The sequence below is a fragment of the Cupressus sempervirens genome, chromosome 8 (assembly GCF_028749045.1).
Source record: "Cupressus sempervirens isolate cs-2001-9-10 chromosome 8, ASM2874904v1, whole genome shotgun sequence".
In the NCBI taxonomy this organism is placed as follows: Eukaryota; Viridiplantae; Streptophyta; class Pinopsida; order Cupressales; family Cupressaceae; genus Cupressus; species Cupressus sempervirens.
Window position 1 is genome coordinate 391980767 of NC_143125.1, and position 25824 is coordinate 392006590.

The following is a 25824-nucleotide window of genomic DNA, read 5'->3' on the forward strand; positions in this document are numbered from 1 at the left end:
TCATAGTTACATTCTAAATCAAGGTGAAGAGATGATTTCTGAAAAGTTAAATCTAGCATGAAGCACCAATAAAGATTGATACCAAATCCATGATTTTGGATCCAGTTTTGACTGTATATTCGTAATTTCATACACGTTTTTGCAATTTTTAATTTGCAGTGCTTAAAACGCTAATATTGCCTTTCTAATTTATATGTTTGAAGTTGTAAGACCTTCATTCCAAATGATAGTGTTTTAAAATTTTATAGTTTGTGGACTTAGATAAATGAAAATATTAGCAGCTATGCACACAACTCAGTCGTAAATTCGATTATGAGATCACTGAAGAAAAGTCCCACAATCTTTTGCCCTCTGTAAACTTGTTCACTAAAGGCGGTAGTTGAAAAGGAGTATAGGTTTCCACATGGGCTATATCAGTGTTGGTCAAAGGGGATGGAAGTGAATAAAGATATACCTTACAAATTGTTCGAATAAACATATCTACATATAACTATATTGTAATTTTTCTTTTTCTGTTTTTCAAGTGAGCGAAAGTCCAGCTGGTGCCATTTAATGTTAACATATTATCTACTGCAAATATATTTTTATACTAACATTTTTTTTTTCATTTAGATGGAAGGTACTATCTTCAATAAAGAGCAACCTCTCTTTAGGGTTTTTTTAACATTGAGGTCCGACTCTTATCCATTTAACCCAATCATAAATCAGTTCTCTCCAATCAGTAAAAACAATGGCCTCCCTTCCTTACCACATCAAATGAAATACATAGCATCAAGCCTGAGTACAGGTTGCCTGTTGGGACCTGCTATTATAATTTGTTGAAACAAATCTGCCATGAGACAAATAGGTAAAAAAAGTTGACATGAGGCTTGAGAAAAAATCTGTCGTAAGACTGACAAGAAAATAAATCAGGTGTGAGACTTAAGGAAACATTAGTGGAAGTTCTTCCCCTAAAACTAGCTTATCAGCTAAATACAAATTATTTCCTAGAGAAGACTTCACAAAATTGAAGTGAACGAGCAGACTAGGGTGGGATTTTGGGCCACGAAACGCTTGAATCTCCAATTCTCCGGAGTAAGCAATAATAATTCCCAAATCATCCGACCTTACTTTTGTCCAATGATCCCTAATATACTTGCTTGATTGTAGTTTCCATAGATTTGAATTCTCAGTAGGCCCATAATGAGAGGAACAATTGAATTAAGATGGCCTGATTATGCAATTTTGAAATAAACAAATGGACCCATCTTGAAATATTGATAATTACCTTATCAAAGGAAGGGGGCATTACAATCAAGACATATGTACTGGTTATAAATGCAAGTTTCTCCTAGAAGATATATATCGGTTTCTGAACCAAAGATATATTTCTCAGTTGCAATTGCATGGTCCCTTCTCTTCTTAGTGTGACATAGGATAACAAATTTTAAGTTAAATTCTAAATGTAATATATTTTTCATTGTTTTGTAATTCTGGAGAAGGCACCTGCAAGAAAATTCCTCTCTGTGTCTAAATGTTTACAAAGTTTCTGATAATCTCAAGGGATTTCATTGCATTTGCTAGATCAATGATACCTCTAATTAGTCAACAATGACAGTATTTTCTTTTTAAAATCCATTTATAGCATGTAGGGTTATTTGTTCATTTTGGATTGGAAGGAATGTTCAAGCATGTAAAGTACTTGAGCCTTTAAAATGTATTTGAGTTAGATTGGCAGGATCTTATATAACTTTACGGATCTCTGTTTTAGATTTCTATGCACATGTTTTTCTTGCATTGCAGTTAACTTTGTTGCCCATGGATCAAGACACCTGTACATTGTTTACTATTTCATCAAGCTTTTAAAAGATAAATCATCTATCCACTGTTCTAATTGTTAAGTTTGAACAAATTTGTCTTTGTTGTAACTTGTAATAGCACTTAATTTTTATTTTGTGTGTTTCAAGTTACCTTCTCAATGAATATGTATATAATATTAAGAGACATGTCTCTTTAACTCATTATATATTAGATAATATTTGCTTAAGGTATCATTGCGATTAAAGTATGTGATATATATACACTTTATTATCAATAACAATAATGGTCCATGATAACAATAGTGTAGGATAGATATCAAATGTTTAAGACCGATAGGCCATTCAAAAATTTGATTTCATCGATTGGCAATCATCTAATCAAAGCTACAATCATTAATAGTCCCTCTTAGCTAGGGAGGATGATTTCTATGCAAATACAACAACATAGTGTACAACTACAATTGTTACCTCATAGTAATATCAGAAGTATGGTATGCCCAAGAAGATCAACCATGCGATATTCATCATGCTCGTCTCTTTTCTTGGTATGCACACTGACATCACATCTCCTGATGTCTACTAGAGAAAATATTTGTACATGGTGTCTCCATATACTAAGTCTCATAGCATACACCATGTCATATTTCAATATCCTAGATACATGAGATATACACTATCAAATCATATGGCATTGTTCACAGATATCTTGATTTGGAGATATCAATCATAATGATGTAATCTCACGATATCAGTAGTAATGGCACACAAATATCAAGTCTCGTGATATTTACCAAGTACTCATATGGCCTACAAATATCAAGTCTCTTGATATTCACAAAGTACTCAAGATGTCCACAAGGTATGTGCACACGTATCACCCATGTGCTACTTACCATAGGGACATTATAATCATGGTCTATTCAAGAATATTAATCCCACGTGATATATCTATACAATACGACTTGTAGATATCTATGTGACAATTTCTATCTTTCATTGGATATTGATTTACAAGATATAATCTATCATGATCTACTTAGATATCAACCATATAATATCCATCATGATAGAAGGTTATACTATGATATCCCATGGCCCTTATTGTAAATTATTTAAAAATTAATAAAGTGAATATAATATTCACTTACAATAATTTATTTAGAGTCCTTCAAGAAATATTTAGTTATTTCCTTATTTACTAATAAAATAAGATTCAAAGTTCAGAATTTGTTCCCAGAGCCCCTACAACATCACTAAACATCCCGATGAATCCCCTAAACATCATGTTGACCTATGAGAACTCGATGACAGGCCAGCCACTAGAAATTTGCTAAGCCACTTAATGAGGGGACATGATGGTTAGAAGTAGCGTTTGGTTTATTGGAAGATATTTTGGATGCATCTTTGATGAACTCGCTTAGGCCAAACCACTGATTGCTTGCTAATTGTAAGTCTGTGTTGTGTGGTCAAATGGCATATTTATGGACATAACTTCAACTATTGCTTGCATATTAATATACATTGATGGATAATGTTAATGGAATGGTGGTAGTTTGAAAATCTTAGATTTACATTAGGAAATTGCACTAGCTTGGTTAATGTTGATGGCTAAACTAAGTCTAGTAGAGTCACAAAGACATCCACATTTCTTGAATTTTAGGAGTAGATTAGCTTTCTAAACCCTTTCCCTTATTGTTTGTTTAGCGACAAGAAGTTAAAGTCCAACTGATTTCCATGGAATAGATAGCACAAGTCCCTTTGTGATAAGTAGCATATCACATCAAAAGAACTAATGAAAGTCCACAATAAAGAGCCTTGGGGTTGACTCATTTGATCACACAGTCTATTTACTTTTTTAAGCATATAAGCATGGTTATTCAAGATTTATTTGGTGTTTCATCTTGGAATACAAGGAATTTGATTTTGCATGCGGTAGTGGAACAAAACTTACTTCAATAGCACCACGAAAAGTCACTTTTTTTAAAATGAAATATTCAACTTAAAAATTAATCAAATGCAAGTAGCCTGAAAATATTACTTTAGACAACTTAATTTTAGTAATTAAATTATTTGATCTTTAAAAGCCTAGACCAAAATTGGCAACATTACATAAATCAAGAGGAATAGACTAACATTACATAAATCGAGAGGAATAAATAGGCTTACCTCTTGATGATAAATGAAGATGTTGACCATGCATTATTCCATATGAGTTCATGATCAATTGAATCATATGAACCATTGGAATCTAGATGCATGTTTTGATGTTGAACCTAAAGATGCCACATAGGCTAATGAGATAGCATAGAAGCGATTGAATGGGACTCCATTAGATGAGGCAATCCTCCTTAGTGATAGCGACAAACTCAAACTTCAATTTCCATGCAAAGTTAATATGAATGGGGCCACATTATTTCTATGTTTGTACTATTTTAGCTGAAACTTTCAACCTTTCACCACTTTGTTGTTATATCCACAATAACTATGGAAAATTTTGAATTTTGTTAATTTTTCAGTATGATTACGAAATCTCAATTTAACTCTAATATTATGAATTAAGGTCATAATGAATGCCTTATCAATTTAATCATATGAATATCCAAAATTTGCTATAATTTTAAAATTTCTCTATTTTCTACATGATTGTCACCTGAAACATTGCCTTCCAAAAAATCTGTCCTAGAAATGCATCCCTCATCACCAGTAGTCCTCACCCAAGAAAATTTGTGTAACTATAATATCCTCATTTTAGTAAACTCATGTAGCTTGGCGAAGTTAGTTCATCATTGTGACTCTCATGAGTTGGTAATGTGTTTTGAGAGTCTCTGTGAGTGAGTTGTTATTTATAGTAAGTCAATTCTATGTCAGTTACTATTTTGAACAGTGCAATTGAGGCACCTAATGATTGGCATCTTCAATGATTGATCGGGTAAATTAATGTAGCTTTATATTATAAGTTGTCTATTAAGACTATCTTAATAAATGACTTTATCGTTTGTAGAAACTCAATAATGGACATGTGTCCCCTAATCGTTCTAGAGATGGTTGTATCTCCCAAACATGAGGTAGCGTTGTCCCTAGGTTTCTAGGACATTTCTTGGAAAATTTCAGAATTAGGGTACAGCAAGGGGATGAACCCTAGCTATCTCCAAGTCCTATAAATCATTTTCGTACAACGAGAGGGGTTTGAAACTAGGGGATGCGTATCTAGGTGATAGAATCGAACACATCTTTCAAGGGTTGCCTTGGAACTAGTTTGGAAAAATCAATGTTCCAATATAGCTCAAACCCATGCAAAGATGTAAATGAGTGGTAGACTTCATGCTGAAGAATGGACCATAAAAATAGACTCCCAAGTATGTGCAAGTCAATTAAATTTCTAAATTTGTCTCCTTGTACAAGGGTCAAGAACTAGAAATAAGAAAGGAAAAAAAATAGAGATCTTATAAATTATGACCATTTTTTATTAAGTTCACCACAAGTTGACAAAGTTTACAAAATGATAATGGGCTTAAAGTAGCCATTATAAGCCTTAGCAAAATGAGAGTGATGGACAACATCAACAAAAAGTACTATTTCTATAAAAATCTCCTCATGCAAAATAAAACCTTCATCAATTTAAATATGTTATTTCTTATTTTTATAGCATATGCACATAGACAATGAATTGTGGAAACAAATTATTTTTTGAATTTTGAAATCTAATATTTCATTAATATTCATTTGTTTGACTCTCATGTGAACTCTCTTGTTGATTATTTATGGATTCTATAAAATTGATTTCAACATGATCAATGTCTTGTCATTGTTATTAATGTTATCATATGAATATTTGCAAATTCAAAATTCCCTATATTTTTGTATAGGGGGAAATGTGAGTCAAGGACATAAAACCCTAAGTTCATCACATAACCACACTTAACACCACTCAAAGAGGGAGTTAAGAAGATTGATCCTTTCAATCCCAACTCTATGCTAGCTAGATCTAGGAAGATCAGTGCCAACTGAGTGGTAAAGGAGCACTAATACAAACAAAGATCTAATTATTATGGAGTTGGAGAAAGAATGTAGAGTCCTTAAAACCCTAATGTAACAAGAGCTAGGTAGAGCAACTAAGTAGATGTGCGATATAAGATTTAAGTGCAAGGAAATTAAAGTGTATTGAAATAGAGAAGGAACGAAAGCTTACTTGTGAAGAAAACGGGATGTCTAATGATGTCAGAAGTTTATTTAACTCGACCTCTATGCTGAAATCTCTGAGAACAAGAACCCAAATATCATCCAGAAATTTGTCAGAGGCAAACTTAATGATCAATTATGAAATGGATGTTCAGGGGTGCACTACGACCCTGATTGACTATGTGCGACGCTAATTCTGATTTCCCAGTTCTATAGAAAGTCGAAAAGGGTATCCAAATCCATAACATGTTCACCAATCTGAGATCCAAAGCTTGCAAAACAAAGAGGTTGTTTGTTTGTTGTTGGGAGGGGGGGGGGATGCCTTGGTCAAACCCCAATTTAGGAATTAACCTTGAATTGAAACAAAATTAGAATGCTAGCAAGTAGTAGTGATAGATCTAACATGAAGCAATGTAAATCTATGAATATGTTCTTGAATTTGGAATATAATCTAGTATGTAGATGCAATAGCCTTGACTCAACTTCAAAATCCTAGAAAGGAAATCAAAGTGACATCAAAAACTTCATGAATCTATGTGTTTTGAAATCCGCCTTGTAGATGAATGTAGATATTGAAAGGATGAATGTAAAAGATGCAACAAAGGATCTTGAATAGAGGAAGGGAGATCTTGAATGTTGAAAATGCAATAGAAGATCTAGCATAAATTCCTTTAATGCTTGAATGCGTATATCCTTGATCTTTAATGGAGAGATAGCTTGAACGCCTTGTATGCTTGAAGAATGCTTGAGAGCTTGAGAGCTTGAATTCGAGTGCTTGAACTTGTGAATGCCTTGATCATAGAATGCTTGTGGTGTAAAATGAAGCAAATGAAAGGGTCTATATAGAGCTCGGAATTAACTAACTCCCATAGGCCGACTTGCCTAGGAATTAACACCTTGAAAGTATCCGAGCACGGGACCCAAAATAGGTCCTAACTAGGGGTGCACTACCCCCTGAAAACTTGGTCTTGAAACCGCTCCCAAAACAGGTCTTGGATCTCCCAGATTAGGTATAGAGACCAAGATATAGCCATTACGGTGCGGAGAGAAGATTCTAAGTGGATAGATGAAGGGAAGGGAGGACCTAGGAGGATAAATCCTACCTCGAGCTTAACGCCATGAAAATAAGAGCTTTAAAGAGGATCTATCAAGTTTTACCCCAATTCTATTTAGAAGAAAGGACTAGAAAAAGGGAAGAAAGAAGGAAAGGTGCAAGGAGATTGATGATCTCACATTAAATAAATGTTAAATCTTAATTAAATTGGAGTGTGTCCAATTTAAGACGATACATTTAGCCCCCACTTTAGCGAGAGTGTGGGTCAACCTACACTTGCAATAAAGTAGAGAGAAGAATTCGGCAAATCGCAACAAAATAGAACAACACTTAGTCAAAGGGAACAAACCCCAAAAACCAAGGGTCCTAACTCCACATCCATGCACAAGGGTGCAAAGAAAAACAAAAGAAAACAAAAACAAAAAGACAGACATGACAAAGGGATTAGTACTAAAACAAACCCAAATCGACCAGTGAGAGAGACCTCAGCTGAAGAACGTCTCACCCACTAATATTATATTTGGAAAGTCATTACAAGAGCATAAACGACAACATAAGAAATGCAAGAGAAACATCATAAATAACATAGCTTCTGGATCTATCTCTACTAGCATGAAAGCAAGAGAGAGAGAGAGAGAGAGAGAGAGAGAGAGAGAGAGAGAGAGAGAGAGAGAGAGAAATGATTACCCCACCCATTAGAGTGCCCACCCCACTATGAATCGCCAAGAGAACAACTGCAAAATATGGCGTTGAATGGTCTAAAAGGGTGGTAACCTACTAGTCAACCCACCGAACTTCCATCCATAGATCAATATCCATTGTATCACCATGGCATAGTCCTCTCTAGAAAAAATGTATTGCCTGTGTATGGGACTTAGCATGTTGTATTTCAATGTGTTACCTATATTAGAACTTAGCAAGTTGTTTTGTGTTACCTATATTGGGACTTAGCAAGTTGTTATGTCTTACCCAAATATAAGATTTAGCATATATATCTCTAGATGTGTTACCCATGAATGAGATTTAGAAAGTTTATCTGCGGTACTCATTATGAGATATAGCACATGTGTGTGTGCAAAAGAGAGGTGAAGCAGCAATGCATAGATTTGAGAATAACTTAGGAAGCATACCTAGCATCTAGGGTTAAAGTACTCTAAGCCATGCTCAAAATCTGTATTTGTTACCCCATGAGAACAAAAATTATTTGCGAGGGCATATATATGCCCCCCTCCTTGTCATGTCTATGTCAAATAGGTATGAGAAGGAAAAGAAAGAGGATACCTACTTCATACGATGAGGAAATATCCTTAAAAAACAATATGGACTATATTCATAGAATAGAGCCTTAACTCATACAATCATAGAACATAGACAATTGTGAAAACAATATGTCACTTATGGAAAAAGAACCCTCAAAAGGGAGAAATCTTAATAACAAGACATCTACCTAAGAGGAATGCTTGATCAAGACAACCTCTCCAAGAAAAGAAAGAAGGGAAGAACAAAAATGCACCTATTCAGCCCCCCATGTATATAGGTTAAATAGGGATCCTTGGGTGAAGGATAATAATCTCCAACCAAGGGAAAGTGTATGTTATGAACATAGCCTTAATTAAGAAGAGGTGACAACCTAGGACATACACCTCTTGCAAAAGAGAGAATCCATAGTCAAGACACAAGTCTTCATAAAGAAAAGTACAATGTCACATAATAAACAAGTTCCATGTAAGCTTAAAGAAAGTAGGTCCTTAGAGAAAAAGATAAAGAATGTACAAGACTTCTTGCCCCCCAAGCATGAGACAAGAAAAAGAAGTCAATGGTGGATTATATAACAAGATATTGAAAAACATAAAGATGAGAAATAAGCAAAAACCAATAGTCATGCACAAAGCGCAAACACCCTATATCCACAAGAGATATATACTACTACACCATAGAAGGGTAAAAGATAATCAATTCCAAGCAATATAAGAATTCTAGAATATATATATATATATATAGAAGGGAAGCAATAGAAGATCATTATATGAGAAGCATTAAGATCAAAGATATGAATGATACTTTGCTAGGCAAAAAAACACGGTTATGCATGTAACAAAGGAAAACATATCTACAGATGAAAATGTTTCATAGGACAATACCAATCCATAGAGAAAAGACAAGAAAAGATGTCGTTATAACATCTAAAGAGCATCTTAGCAACCTATGTAACGCAAAGAGATGTAACAAACAGAGATAATGCATCGGAAAAAGAAGATACAAGTTCTAATCAAGAAAAGATAACAAACTCGTCTTCTCACAAGAAATTTCGTAAAATGCGCATGTATGAGAAGAAGAAAGGATCTCTAAGAAAGAAAAGAAGGATTTCTTGCCCCCCACTGAAAAGGAAAAATAATAAGGGAACCTATTGGGAGATTCCAAATACACATTATATAAGATAGTGGAGAATCCACTCCAATAGGTGAGAAATAAGACTAAGTGAAATTATGAAGAAATTGTTATACCTCACACATATAAGGGATAATACCTCATGAAGCCTTTCCTTAACATAGAAGCAAAGATGAATACAATTGGCAATCATATGAGAATCATCAAGAGGCATGCTAAAAAAAATCGGTTCAGCAACAAGTACTTGAATATACACCTTTAAAGCCAAATCTCTACAAGTATCGGGATAATCAAGATTAGAAGTAGGTAAGAGAAGGTGAAGATGTTGTCCAAAATGTTCTTGCACTACGTCGGAAGGAGAATATCCAATACCAAGTCCTAAGCCATTGTAACCTTGTTTAAGAATCATGTACTAACCTTTAGGATGGTTACTTGTCAAATCTTCAACAAGAGGAGATTTTTCATTAGAATAATGTGTAAAGGTAGCGTAAGGAATGATAACAAGAGGAGGAACAAAAGAAAAATTATGTTTCCCCTTATTACAAGTAAAAAGAGGACAAGGTTCATCAAGGAACGCGGTAACATCCTCATCGTGAGCTAAATTTTTAGTTTGAATATATGTTTAAGATGTGCTAGGAGATGTAGGAAGAGGATTAGGAGGGTTAGGCAAAGGATTAGAAGGATTACGAACATCCTAACTAAGGTTCTCGCATAATACAAAGAAGAAATAAGCTAACCACATAAAGATCTACTCACAATCTTAAAAGAAGGAAAAGATGTATTCGTTAACTTCATAATAGTATAAGCAAGAAGAGCATGAAGAGTCATAAACACAATGAAACGTATAAAGATGTCATAAATGTCATAAGTGCTATAAAGAGATGCAAGAAGAAGAATATTAAAAAAGATAACCATACTGTAAAATACCAAGATTCTGAATAGGCTTTTGAGTGCAACTCCAAAAGTAATTTCATATGCAAATGTAATTGTATACTTCAAAATATTAATCTCTAGTTTAATTTATCATTGGAATCAGGAGTGTGATTCTTGAATTTATTTCTATAGAATTTATACAATAATGATTCTCAAAAAATAATGTTTCTTTTAATAATGAGTGCAGTTCACCAGTATACAATTTCTTCAATCTAAAATCTATAGTTGGACAAGAAAATATTGATTCTTTAAATTCTTACTATTCATATGAAATAATGTTAATGCAAACAGTACAACTGTATTGTGGTCTTGACCCAGCCAACACAGCAAAATAGGTATTTGATTCACGTCAAAGACAAACAATTGAAATCTTCACTATCTAGTCCAGCATCTTCCACAAACCATATTGCTAGTATTACACCCAGAGTACCTCTGTCGGGTTCAATAGGAACTCAACACCTTGCACGCGATGACTCTAACTTCTTCTTCCACCGTATGTGTATCTTCTACCACTGGAGAGAAATACTTAATGGGAAAAATCTCTTGAGTGCTCCCAATTCTTTCGTTATCCAAGCAAGTCTTGTCCTTCCTGTTGTTATAGATAAATCAATGATTCTACATTTTCTGAGATATACGATTCCTTCCAAGTTAGAAGACAGAATATTTTGTGTTCACCTGACTCAGCTTAGCGAAATTCGATTTTGTTTTTGACAATAATTCCTTTCAATAGATTGTTCTAGCAATCCCGTTCTACGTTCCACTAGGTCAACTGAAAGTTGACGAAAGTAAGTAATAAAGCCACCTTCGAAAATCTTCACAAGTTCAATAATTTATTCCATGCCGTCACCATTGTCCATGGCCAATATTTAACTTGGAAGAATTAAAGTGGAAGTTTCGTAAACTTCCAAAATTGCCCGATTGGAAATAACTAATTAATCCAAAAACTAACTAGACCACAAAAGAAATGGTATTATTTAACTTAGAATAATTAATTATTTTATATTAGTTTTGAAGTAGTGGAACTAATATAGAATAATTAATAATTTATTCTTATTTTTCTATCTTTATAAAGATAGATTTGGAGGAACATAACAAATCTCCCCTACCTCTTGTTGCTTGCCCACAAGCAACTATAAATTTGGATGTTGATGCACCTATTCGCCTTTCCATGTAGCATCATCCATAGGTAAGTTCTTCCATTGAATCAAATATTCCTTGACGATGCGGTTACATAAACATCATTCTCGAATGTCCAAAATTTTGAATGGAATGGTTTCCAATTCTCCTTCTAAATCCAAAGGTGGTAATTCTTCTGAAGGTGTCACCTGTTTGCCCAAGGCTTTCTTAAGACATGAAACATGAAAGACATTGTGTATATGGCTACCCTCAAGAAGATGCAGTTCATACGCAACAGTACCAACTTTTTTGATAATTTGGTAAGGTCCATAGAAGCGGGGTTTCAACTTTTCGGCAACACTACTTTTGAGGGAAGATTGTTGATAAGGTTGTAACCTGAGATACACCTAATCACCTTCCTCAAAACTGTGCTTTGTACATTTCCTGTTTCCATAAATTCTTTGTTGATTCCAAGCAAATTGTAAGTTATTCTTAAGTGCTTTTAGAATATCTTGACTGTCCTGAAGCCAATTCTGAGCTTTGGGTATTGGACTATTATCAAAAGCAAAATCAACAAAAGATACAACATCGTATCCATAGAAGGCGTTGAATGGAGTCATACCGATAGACATATGATATGACATGTTGTAACAATATTTTTCTAAGTGCAACCATTTGATCCAAGCCTTTTGATGCCCAGCTACATAAATATGAAGGTAACCTTCAAACCATTTGTTCACAATTTTTGTTTGCCCATCTTCTGTTTGCAGATGATAATTGGTGCTATGATTCAATTTTGTACTTGTTAACTTGAATAACTCTTCCCAAAAAATGCTTAAAAATATGTTGTCTTTGTCACTAATGATGTTCTTTGGCAAACCATGTAAGGGGAACACTTCCTTGAAAAATAATTCAGCAACCTAAACTGCGGTGAACTTTGTAGTGATTGCAAAGAAGTGGGAAAATTTTGTTAGTCGATCAACCACAACAAAAATACAATCTTTACCTTGTACTCGAGGAAAACCAATAATGAAGTCCATAGAAATACTTTCCCATTATTGTTCTGGAATGGGTAAAGGCTGAAGTAATCCGACCAAATAGGAATATTCAACTTTATTTTGCTGACATGTGAGACATTCCTTCACATAACGTAAGACATCTTTTTTGAGCCCTTTCCATGTGAAACGCTCACATATTGTTCGGTAAGTTTTGAAATAACCAGGTTGTCCTGCCAAGGGAAGATCATAAATTGCCTGCATAATTCTCAGTTTTAATTTAGAACCAAGTACAAGAAAGATTCTATCTCTGTAGTAAATAATATCATTCATGAGTTTATATTTGTCATCCTGCACATTCCCATCCATTAAATCACATGCAAAAGTATTTTTAGCATGTTCTGCTAGTAGCAGAGATTTCCAATCAGTTGTTACTCCTAAAATGGCATTTATTTCAGGTTTTCTGGATAATGCATCATCAACCACATTGTTCTTGCCTTTAATATATTCAATTTCGAAATCGTAAGCTTTGATTTTATTGGTCCACTTCTACTGCCTCTCATTCAAAACTTTTCTAAGTCGAGAAATATTTCAAGTTGTTATGATCAGTTCTAACTACAAATCTGCCACCAACTAAATATTGCCGAAATTTAGCCAATGCATGCATAATTGCCTACATTTCCTTATGATATATTGAATACAACCTTTCAGCACTAGTGAGTTTCCTGCTTTCATAAGCTATAGGGTGCTTATTCTGCATTAAAACTACCCCTATTCCTTCACCAGAAGCGTCATGTTCTAAAACGAATGGCTGATTGAAATCTGGAAGTGCAAGAACAAGGCAAGAACTCATTACCTCCTAAAGTTTGTCAAATAATTGTTGTGCTTCTTTAGTCCATCTGAATGCCCCCTTTTTGATAAGGTTTGTTAGTGGTGCTCCGAGTTGTGAAAATCCTCTAATAAATCTTCTATAATAACTGCATACAACAAAGAAACCTCTTAAATCTAAAAGATCCCACGGAGGTGGTCAATCCAGAATGGCTCTAATCTTTTCCTGATGTACCTGCACACCTTTAGCACTAATCATATGATCCAAATATAAAAAAAGTTATCATACCAAATTCACATTTAGAAGCCTTTGCATAAAGTGATTGTGATTCCATTATACCCAAAATCTCATTAATGTGTCTCAAGTGTTCCTCCCAAGTCTTGTTGTAGATCAATATATCATCAAAGAAAACTAACAAAAACTTCCTCAATTGTTTATTAAAAATATGATTCATACAAGACTGAAATGTTGCTAGCGCGTTGGTCAGCCCAAATGGCATGACTAGAAATTCATACTGACCATAATGGCAACGGAAAGCAGTTTTATGAATATCATGTTCCCGTAGTTTTATCTGAGGGTATTTAGATCTTAAATCAATTTTAGAAAAATATACAACACCATGTAATTCATCTAACAGTTCATCAATGCGAGGAATCAGATACCTAATTTTAATGGTTTTTTTATTGAGAGCACAGTAATCAATACACATGAAGTATCCCATCTTTCTTTTCAACCAGCACTACTAAAGAAGCAAATGGGCTCAAACTAGGCCTGATATGTCCCATATCTAGTATATCTAGTAACTCCTTAATGACTTTCTCTATTTCCTCTTTGAATGCCTTAGGATGTCTGTAGGGAGCAATAATAACTGGCTTTGCCCCTTCTTCCAACTCAATAGTATGTTCAAACCCTCTATCTGGAAGAACTCCTGGAGGCATATCACTGAAAACCAAACTATGAGAATCTAAAATCTGTAATAAATCTTCTTGATAATGTTTAGATTCAAAACCTGTCACCTTAGTAGAGATAAGGCATTGTGTTCACCACGCTACATCACCATGACAGAAAATGGCCTCCATTCTATTAGCAAATACAACCTGAGGACCTCCATTCACCATTCCTCTGAGGATTACCTTTTTCCCATTAATTTTGAAAGAAAATTCCAGACGTTTGAAACTCCGTGAATATTTATCCAAGGTTATCAACCATTGGATACCCAACATAACATTAGACTTAGCCAAATCAACCACATAAAATGATAAAAATCATCTGTTAATGTATAATTACCAAGAGTAATATTTAATTGTGGAACCTTATGCGTACTTACTAAAGTAGTACCACCTACTACTCGAACACCAAAACCTTCATGTTTCACTATATGTAAGTCATGTTTCTTAACAAGAGCAGTATCAATGAAATTATGTGTAGCACGATTGCCTATCATAACAATGATCTTGTTCTTGATTTGGATCTATGTTTTCCTCATCTTCATTATCTGATACTACTTCAATGTAATGTATTTTTCCTTTTCCCAAACATCTATGACCTGGTGCCCAAGATTCTTTACAACTGAAACACAATTTTTTCCTTCGGAGTTCATCACATTCTTCCTTTTCTAATTTGTTTATAGGTGGTGTGTTGCTTGGAAAAGGGTTTTTACCAAAATCCAGCATTGGCCCTTTGTGAAATATCTTTCCTTTAGAAGGGGGTTCCACTTGTCTAACCCTTTTTATGGCTGATTGCAAGGAAGGCGGATTTAAGGAATTAACCCACCCTTTGATAGTATGAAATAATCCATCTATAAATATCACTATTTTTTGCCTCTCAAAGATTTATGTTACTAATATTGCTAATTTTTCAAATTCAGAAATATATTGTTCCACTATACTTGTTTGTCTAAGAAGAGTCGGATCTTTGAGATGGAGTTCAAGATTCTTAGAATCAAACCTGTCAATAAGCCTTTATGTGAAAATAGCATAGGTGTTAATCTGATTATGACCTACTGTAAGCTGTCCATGATGCCACCATTCATGAGCAATTCCCTACAAGTGTAATGTTGCATATTTGATGGCTTCATCCTCCATCATTGGGTTTAATTGTAAACACGTATCAAGTTTTTGTACCCAGGCTATGGCAGTAGTTTTACCTGACCCATCAAAATAAGGAAGGGACATTTTACCAATCTTCCTTTGTAATTCATTATTATACCCCCTTTGCCCCTTATTCTTATGTTTCATTATGACATCCAAATATTCTTTAAAAATCATTGATGCTCTAAATTCGTCCCCTACTTGTACCCAATCCTAATAGACCTCTTCTTGGAGTTCTCTAATTGTAGGTTCTCTTTTAGGTTGTGGATTTGTAGGAGTAAAAGTTGGCATGAAGGGTCTTGCTGAAGTTGAACTCTCAAGTTGTCCAGCTATTATTGTTCATGAATTGTGCCATATGGTTTACATTATTTTGCATATCTTGTTGACTCCTAGGTAATACAATTCTGAGATCCCTAGTGTCATCTACTTCTCCCATATTGTTTTCAAAAATTATTTCCTCATCTGACACAGTATGACTGTCTTCAATGTCAACTTGTGTAGAGGAACTTGAGGATTCTAGCAATCAATTTTGTCTGACTCTGGTATTACGGAAGTTATAATTTCCTTTTGGCATATGTATATTTGTACCCACAGGTTGGCAGGATTGAAAGCTCTGATAGCACTGTAAAATCCCAAGATTTTGAATAGGTTTTTGAGCAACTCTAGAAGTAATTTCATCCACAAATGTAATTGTATACTTCAGAATATTAATCTCTAGTTTAATTTATCATTGGAATCAGGAGTGTGATTCTTGTATTTATTTCTACAGAATTTATACGATAATGATTCTCAGAAAATAATGTTTCTTTTAATAATGAGTGCAGTTCACTAGTATACAATTTCTTCAATCTGAAATCTATAGTTGGATAGGAAAATATTGATTCTTTAAATTCTTATTGTTCATGTGAAATAATGTTAATGCAAACAAAGCACCTGTATTGTGGACCTAGCCAATGCAGCAAAATAGGTATCTAACTCACGTCAAAGACAAACGATTGTAATCTTCACTATCTAGTCCAGCATCTTCCACAAACCATATTGCCAGTATCACACCCAGAGTACCTCTGTCGAGTTCAATAGGAACCAAACACCTCGTACGCGATGACTCTGACTTCTTCTTCCACCATATGTGTATCTTCTGCCATTGGAGAGATATACTTAATGGGAAATATCTCTTCATTATTCCCGATTCTTCTGTTATCCAAGCAAGTGTTGTCCTTCCTACCGTTACAAATAAATCAATGATTTTGCATTTTCTAAGATATACAATTCCTTCCAAGTTAGAAGATAGAATCTTTTGTGTTCACCAGACTCAGTTTAGCGGAATTCAATTCTGTTTTAATGAATAATTCCTTTTAGTAGATTGTTCTAAAAATCTCGTTCTGCTTTCCACTAGGTCAATTAAAAGTTAATGAAAGGAAGTAATAAAGCCACCTCCAAAAATCTTCGCAGGTTCAATAATTTATTCCATGCCGTCTCCATCGTCCATGGCCAGTATTTAACTTGGAAGAATTAAAGTGGAAGTTTCGTAAACTTCCAAAACTGCCCGACTGGAAATAATTAATTAATCCAAAAACTAACAACTAGACCACAAAAGAAATGGTATTATTTAACTTAGAATAATTAATTATTTTATATTAGTTTTGAAGTAGTGGAACTAATATAGAATAATTAATAATTTATTCTTATTTTTCTATTTTTATAAAGATAGATTTAGAGGAACATTACACGTACACCAAAAGATCTTCATGATGCGAGATGTATGTTGAGCAAGAGAAAGATCTAGCACAAAGAATCTGACTCTAAAATAAAGGAACGAAATCAGGTTCACCAATGATGAATAGAGGTGAACAATATAAGGCTCTAACCAAGATCAAAGAAGAGAGTGCATCGGATTCACCAATATGTCTAGGGGGAAATGTGAATCGAGGAAATAGAATCCTAACCACACTTAGCCACATAAGCACACTTACAAAACTCAAAGAGGTTGTTAAGGAGATTGATCCTTTCAATCCCAAGTCTAAAGTAATTAGATCTAGGAAGATTAATGTCAACCGAGTGGTAAAGAAGCACTAACACAAACAAAGATCTAATGGCTATAGGGTTGGAGAAAGAATGCAAAGAGTCCTTAAAACCCTAATGTAACAAGAGCTAGGAAGAGCCACTAAGTAGATGTGCAATATAAGAGTTAAGTGCAAGAACATGGAAAAGTCTATTGAAATAGAGCAAAAATAGAAACTTGCCTTGTGAAATACAAACCTGAAAATGGGTTGTCGAATGATGTCTGAAGTTGTTGTAACCTGAGATCTAGAATGAAACCTGCGAGGCGAACAAAACCCAAAAATCTATCAGAATTTGTTAGGGGCAAAATGGATGATCAGGAGTGCACTGCGACCCTAATTGACTGTGTGCAATGTTGATCTAATTTCCCAATTCTGCAGAAAGTCGAAAAGGCCATATCCATAACCTATTCACTCGTCCAAGATCTGAAGCCTGCAAAACAAAGAGGTTGTTTGTTGTCGGGGGGGAGGGTTGGCTTGGTCAAACCCCAGTCTAGGAATTAACCTTGAATTGAAACAGAAAGAGAATGATAGCAAGTAGTAGTGATAGATCTAACATGAAGCAATCTAAATCTATGAATATGCTCTTGAATTTGGAATATAATCATCTAGATGCAATAGCCTTGACTCAACTTCAAAACCCTAGAAAGGAAATCAAAGTGACATCAAAACCTTCAGGAATCTATGTGGTTTGAAATCCACCTTGTAGATGAATGTAGATACTGAAAGAATGAATGTAGAAGATGCAACAAAGGATCTTGAATGGATGAAACTCCTTCAATGGCTTGAATGCATAAATCCTTGATCTTCAAAGGAGAGATAGCTTGAACGCCTTGAATGCTTGAAGAATGTTTGAGAACTTGAGAGCTTAAATGTGAGTGCTTGAACTCGTGAATGACTTGATCTTAGAATGCTTGTAGTGTGAAATGAAGCAAATGGAAGGGTTTATATAAAGCTTGGAATTCACTAACTCTCGCAGGCCGACCTGCCTAGGAATTCACCGTGAAAGTATCTAGACAAGGGACCCGAAGAGGAGACCCAAGATATGTCCCAACCAGAGGCGCACTATGCCCCAAACAACCAAGTCCTGGCACCTATACCAAAAATAGGTCCTAGATCTCCCAGATTAGGTATGGAGACCAAGATATAGCTAGGAGGATAGATCCTACCTCGAGCTTAACGCCATGAAAATAAGAGCTTTAAAGAGGATCTATTAGGTTTTACCCCAATTCCACCTAGGAGAAAGGACAAAAAAGGGAAGATAGAAGGAAAGGTGCAAGGAGATTGATGATCTCACATTAAACAAGAGTTAAACCTTTCATTAAATTGAAGTGCATCCAATTTAAGATGGTACATTTTTATTTTTTAAAATTTACTATAGCCATCCCCTTTCGCATCTCCTATCATCCCCAAAAATTGGTCAAACATAGCTGATTAGAAGGCTTTGAGAAAATGAAGTACTTGGGGAGATAGGGCCCCTAATAAAATCTCTTAAAGAGAAACTCTATTCTCTCCCATCAATAGCAAAAACCTACGCAAGAACAACAATATTGGAGGCTAAAATCCCACTTGATTTGGTTTCATAAAGGTGATGCTAATATTAAATGCTTTCACCTCAAAACCCATTAGCTGTACCAAAGAAAAGATGATTAGAAAATTTCTACTTGACAATGGTGATCCTCTAGCTCAAAGGAAATTGAAGAAGCTGCCCATGACCATTACAGAGCTTTGTACAAAAAGACATACGAAGGTCCAACTGCTCCAATCTCCCTGATCAATAGCAATCCTAAAATCATCACTAAGGATATTAAAAATTTCCTTTGTCAAGTGGTCACTATGGAGGAACCCAAAGAAATTATTTACAGCATGGCAAATGGTGGAGCCTCAAAGTCTGATGGGTTCATGAACTCTTTCTATCAACAGTTCACGGACTTCTTAGGGTACAACTAGATCAGAATGCTGGAAGAGGCATTCTCTCCTACTCATCAGATAACTACCATCAGGGTAATTTTGGAACATGTGCTTGTTAACCATATGATGTTAGACGTAAGAGTGCAAACAACATTTTAATAAAGAATCTTCTTTGAGCTCTGGAAGATGTTGAGAAGGCATTTGGACATTCTGTTATATAATAGGCATATTCATAGCATGAGGATGAATCAGCTCTTCTGCTGGAAGTAAGGATAAAACTACCTCCAAGAAAATGTAATTTTTTCAATTCAGTCAATCGTCATTCACTATTTTCTGCTTTCTGATCCTCTGTGTCCTCATTTTACATACTTGCAGCTGTTAAAGATCCTCCAAATCTAACTTCCTCGAGATTGGCCCTTCTCATTGAGAAGACATTAAGAACCAAGGTTATTACTATAGAAAAAGAAATGTCAACATCAATAATTTTACCAATTTGGTCAGCCATCTCACCTATATCTTCTACTCGCACTGTGGATGACATGTTTTTAATTGCTCCAAGATATCCTTCATGTCTATCACTAGGTACTAAGCTAATCAAGCCTCCAAGTTAAGATATTGTAGATAACGATCAGAAGCATTGTATAAAACAGTTCATCCCATATTTTGTTCTGTTCAGTGATGTGATGATGACTTTTGTGTAAAATAATTGTAGATGGTGTCCTAGTCTCCCTTTTGTCTGTCCCTCCCTCCACCAACAAGGTATTAAATGATATGTCTCTTTGTCAATGTTGCACTTCCTATTCTCGTTATATACATAAAATTACGTTTGAGGGTTCATAGATCTAGCTACATACACTACCCACATGCATAAAATATTCAAATCATAAAAGGCATTGTAGAAGCCATACCAAGGGAATGGGGAAACCATGCTATGCATATTGAAAGTCAATTACAAGAAACAAAAACGTAGCTAAAGGGTTAAGAGTAAAATGTTACAGTTAGACAATGCAAATATAGGAGTCAAGAGCATCCCCCAATCCTGACTACAATTAAAAGGTCAAGATAGAGAACCTAGAGTGAACAGAACATCTAACTTGTATCCACAGAGAATGGTGCAAACCAAGAGGTAAATGAAGCAACCATAAACAAAAGGAAACCTATGAAGTATAATGGTCGACTCCTCTACTAAAAATGAGATACCCGCATACACTTGATGGTGTTCTTTCATTATATGATGATTGCTTGATGTGAACTCTCTCGGATTGTTTCTGTCCTCATACATATGGGTGAATATTGTTGTTGAATCTACTTGTCTTATATACATGATAGCTACATACAATATAGTATCCTCAAAATATTACAAAAAATTTTAGTAAGGCACACACTTCTCCATATAAGTGTGTAAATAAAGCATCAAATAAAATACCTGCCAGGTGCATATTTGGCATAAAAGGGCTGGTACCATCAGTTGTGTGTTGTATTTCATCTTCTCTACAGCAGCTAAAGCATATCATGACTATATCAAAGCGAAGATGTCAAATCTTCACAGCCCGGCTATTTTGAACTCCTGTTGCAGATTGTAAAAGCTTCAGTATTTATGATAGTACCTTATTTCTGGTAAACTTATATCTGACTACTAGTAATTAAGAAACTTATATCTGACTACTAGTAATTAAGAAAGAGATAAAAATTAAAAGGCAAACGCGTGAATCTTTAAAAAAACAACTACTATCAAAAAAAATCACAAAACACACTGATCAATAACTAAACACCAGAGATGTACATCAGCAATGAGGTAAAAGCGTAAAAAAACAATAACATCACTGGAGAGGCATTAAAAGAGAGGTTTAGTTTCAGAAAAATACTTTCACAGTTTTAATGCTTACCATGAAATAAATAGGATAGCCATATTTAATAACTTTGCAAATTATCTACTTCACCATAACTCCCTCTGCCAGCAGATAAACATATCCCTCAGCACAAACGATGTGAGAAATTGAGCTACTGGACTTATAAATTTAGACTTGGCTAAAAAGGTGACAATTGAGCTCGTATTTCCATTGTATGGTTCTCTAGAGGATGCCCTATCTGTAGTCTCTATTGCAATCACTGAGATTCTTGTAGATGTAGTGGGAGGCAGCAGTAGAAGTAAAGACCGGGTAAATTTTGACAGGTCAATGCCAGGGAGACAGCAATCTGGTGTACCACCCACTTCTAGACGTCCAAGATCGGATTTTCTTCAATTTTTAAATTTTGTACTCCTGAGTTTTGACTTCCTGACCAAGCTTATTAAGTTACATAAACATGCAAATTCACCTACCCAAAGAGTACATCTTATCATCCAGAAGCATGTCGAGGAGGATATGATCACATCTTATCATCTGTCAGAACATGTCCCCTTTTCCATGACCATCAGAATTTGTTTAGTTTAGCGACTAGCCTATCATCGGCCCTCATAGGTTACGTCTGGTGGATAGAGGGGGTTGTTTGGTCTAGCCAGAGGCTGTTTTCCTACTCCAGATATCAGGGATGTTCAGGTTTGCTCTTTGTTTGAGTCGGATTGCAATACTTACAATTTATAGTAATTTACTACTTCAAGAAAGTCGGGGTAGTTATTATAAACAGGGCACCTGAACAGTTGGTAGTAGCATGGAGTTGTGAGGACATTGGCAGAGCTTCCAACTTGGGAGAGTTAGGCAATGTGCACCTAGATTTGGAGCAAGTCCATTAAATTAAATATAGATTTTATATTATAAAGTGTGCTCAAGTGCATTAAATGTTTATTTAACTATGAAGTGACTTGGTGCTTATATTTGGAGGAAACTATAATAAACTGTTATGTTTCAAACATGGCAACAAAAGAAAATATTAATGTCTAAGGTGTGATTTAAGCTATAAAGAGTGTGACCAAGAAGCAGCCAATTGATTTGCATTAGAGAATTATAGATGCATTCAATGCAAGAATAAAATTATTCTATTGAGCATTTGACATTTGCAAATTGGTGATCGAGTTGTGCCTAGGGTTTGAACAATTGGAAGCTGGAAGAATTGGGAATTCTTCTCAATATTTTGCACTTTGAGTTGGTTGATCTCTGCTAGTGAATTGTGTCAGCCTTAATCTCATCCAGAGATTAAGATAGTGCTTGATTTGGTGATCAAATTGGGATAAGGATTTCAGTGTTAATTCCAGAGAATGCAGTTAGCACCTATATGAAGAAGGGCTGTGGTTGGAATTAAAAGCTGCCACTGCCATAGTTATAAGGATGGCCCCATTATTTTATGCCTGCATCTTATCTTAGAAGCCTGTGTATGGTTCTTTGTGGCTGCATTTGATTGTTGGAGGCAGCATTTGTCATTGTGGGGTTGCCTTTGGGTTTTACAAGGCACATTATGTTATCAAAGTGCCTTCTTTAATTTCCAACCACCAGTGACATGAGGAATAGTCTACAGCAGCACCAGTAACAATAAACTGGTTGACAAAATTGTTTATGCTGGCATTTAGGTTCTCATAATTAAAGATCAATATCATTTCTTAAATTTCAATAACTGCTGTTGTATGCAATCAGATTTCATGTTGAATAAATTATGAATACTTTTGTTTGGATTTGTAAAGCAAATGGTTCATTTCATGCATTGTTGTATCTTAAGTAATTACAAAAGCATTCAAATACAAACAAAGCAAACACAAATATATTCAGGAATTGGAATTGAAGGATTGCAAGCCAACTATTTGACAAAATGTCAAAAGGTCAAAATTGAGTTTCCAGGGGTAGAACCTTAAAAGTGTATTGATCCCTGAAAGAGAGAACAGGTATATTCAATTTGCCTTTTCTGATATATTAAAACTGAGTTCTGAGTACCAATACAAATCAGATCTGTACAAGTATTCAACCTTGAGTTCTCATAACAAATTTGATTCTTATAAATATCAGCATAACTGAACCTGGTCTACTGATTACCTTTTAACTATTTGTGGACAGTAAACTGATATATCTATGAATGCAGATATATTCTAATTATAAATAATATAAATGAGATTGCAGATTTCCGCTGCAGAATACTATATATGAGATTGCAGATTGCTGCTGGAGAATACTATATTTCAACTTCTTATTGATATGTATCTCAGCGGCAAGTCTGCTTGCATTTATAGGAATCGATGTCCCTACATGGACTGACTAATCTCCATACTATCGTTAGTTTACATGAAATATACATCATGCCTGATACATAAGGTTTCGATATTATTTAAGGGACTAGTACTTACATATATATATATATATATATATATATATATATATATATATATATATATATATATATATATATATATATATATATATATATATATATATATATATATATATATATATAATTCTGAGATATATTCAAATATTAAGTATATGAAAGGAATCTGAATCATTCAAATATTCATATACTTAATATTTGAATATATCTCAGAATTTTATATATATATGTATATGAGTGAAACACAGATTCATATACTCAGTGTGCTTCACTCCTACTGAAGCTACACTTTAACAGAACCAACAGGGTTCTTAGATTATCATCCAGGGGTATGCTGAGAAAGATAAGATCACATCTTATTATCTATTTGAACATGTTCCGGACATAGTTAACATCACAACATTGGTAGAAACTAGTTGAGAAGTTTTAAACAGCATTCCCAATCAAACAACCCCAAGCAAGGATTGCCAAGGACCCAAGAAATTTACACACAACAACCCATGACGTATGCCCATTGTAGTATCCCTAACTGGATATTTGCTGACTTCTCTTATAAACAAAATAATCAGAACTAAAACCTTGCAAATGTATTCCAGCACAAACGAATCCAGTACAACAGCCAACAGATGTTTAACCGGCTTCTTATTAATTACAATACTCAAACTTAGATATAGGCAAATGAAATACAATACGATTTTCAAATCAGAAGAGTTTCCATAAATTAATAACCAGTTCCTTTCAGAATAATATTCAGAATTTTAGGCATATAGAAATGCATTACAGACTTATAATGTTAAAACTAGGAACTTTCATACAACTCCGCAAATACGTCATTGCATTATACAACAGCATTACAATAACTAGTACAAAAACCCAATCCTAAATACAGATTTAACAGTCAAATTGGAATGCTAGAATAAGAACCTGTAAGCACAAATGAAACCCCTGAACTGATGTTTCCTAAAACAATGGGTTTATGTCCACTATTTGCTAGCATGAGGGGCTACGTCCTCCAACTAGCTAAAAGTTGAAGCTTTCTGAGACTCTCGCAATAGAGAAAACTAAACTGAATAATAAAATCAAGCATGCCCAACAATGAACCTCTTTTCCCTTTTAATACGCAAACCAAGACTCTTTGGCTCCTCTCTAGCTTTCGTCCTATTCCCTTGTGACTCTTCAACTTCCCTAAGGTATTTTGTCTTGTTCCTCCTTGACCCTTTGTCCTTTGTATAACATTAAATTGACCTTTTTAATATTTTGCATCTATGTCTCAAAGTCAATTTTAATATTATATAGAATAAGACTTCAATTTTTCTAATGTCCTAAAAGGGAACATTATAAATCTCCCCTCCTTAAGATTGCTTGTCCCCAAGCAATCAGTACCAGGATCCCATATGAGTCTGCTAGCAGCCATGTAGACCAAACTGAAAACAATTTTGACCACACTGTGAAGCCAGATGACTCTCTGCAAAAACTCAGCACCTGTAAACTGATCAACACTGATCATTACCATATTCAACCTCAAACTGAATAGGACCACAATAAAATCCTCGTCCAACCATAGATACCATCTGCTAACACCTGGATTCCAAACTCTATTACGCTGCCTTGCTGCTATGATGAGATAAAAATAAATCCAAGGTCCATGTATAATCCAATAGAATGTGAAAACCTAACCTAAATGGATGATGTAAGAAATGAGCTGCTCAAAAACTGAAACCACCATCCCACGGACATCAAAATTCATACTGTCGGCATAAACTTGGAGAATTCCCAAGCACATAGGTGTTATGAATATGAAAGATGTTGAGAATCTAACGATGAGCCTCACATAAATACTCCACCGAGAACTGTTCAAAGGCTGAAAAAGAAAATCCACCCAACTCTTGAATGGGGTGAAATTGGAAAATATGTTGGGGCTAATCAAATGATAAGTAGCAGAAGTTTCTTCATCATCCCCATGCTGAGATCCGGATTCACTACTAGAATCTGAGTCAAGATCCCAAAGTCTAAAATCAAATTCTTCCTCTTCGTGGCAAATAAGAGATGATCCCTCATTTAACATAAAAAGAGGATTTTCGGACATCCATTCAGCCACAACTTCAAACAAAGGGTTGTCAACAAGCTGAAAGTGTTCTGAAGTTTTGCTATTTAACCATTTGGGGTAGCTATCCAAGTCATACATCTGCTGAATGCTCTCAAGTTCATTACTGACTTCCTGG

The 25824-nt window shown here is 34.8% G+C and overlaps 1 protein-coding gene across 25 annotated transcripts in view; it reads right to left on the reverse strand.

Moving 5' to 3' along the window:
• Positions 1-25824, reverse strand: part of LOC149542936 (pto-interacting protein 1-like) — a 206594-nt gene that overhangs the window by 152930 nt on the left and 27840 nt on the right. For 13 of the 25 annotated variants that reach the window (XM_089797866.1, XM_089797862.1, XM_089797867.1 and 10 more), the window contains one exon: positions 20781-20921. In XM_089797866.1, the coding sequence (XP_089653992.1) occupies positions 20781-20868 (88 nt within the window). In that variant the 5' untranslated portion in view covers positions 20869-20921. Of the gene's footprint in view, positions 1-17642; positions 17703-20780; positions 20922-25824 lie in introns of all 25 variants that reach the window. The other 12 variants (XM_089797850.1, XM_089797860.1, XM_089797849.1 and 9 more) reach the window with 1 other exon arrangement.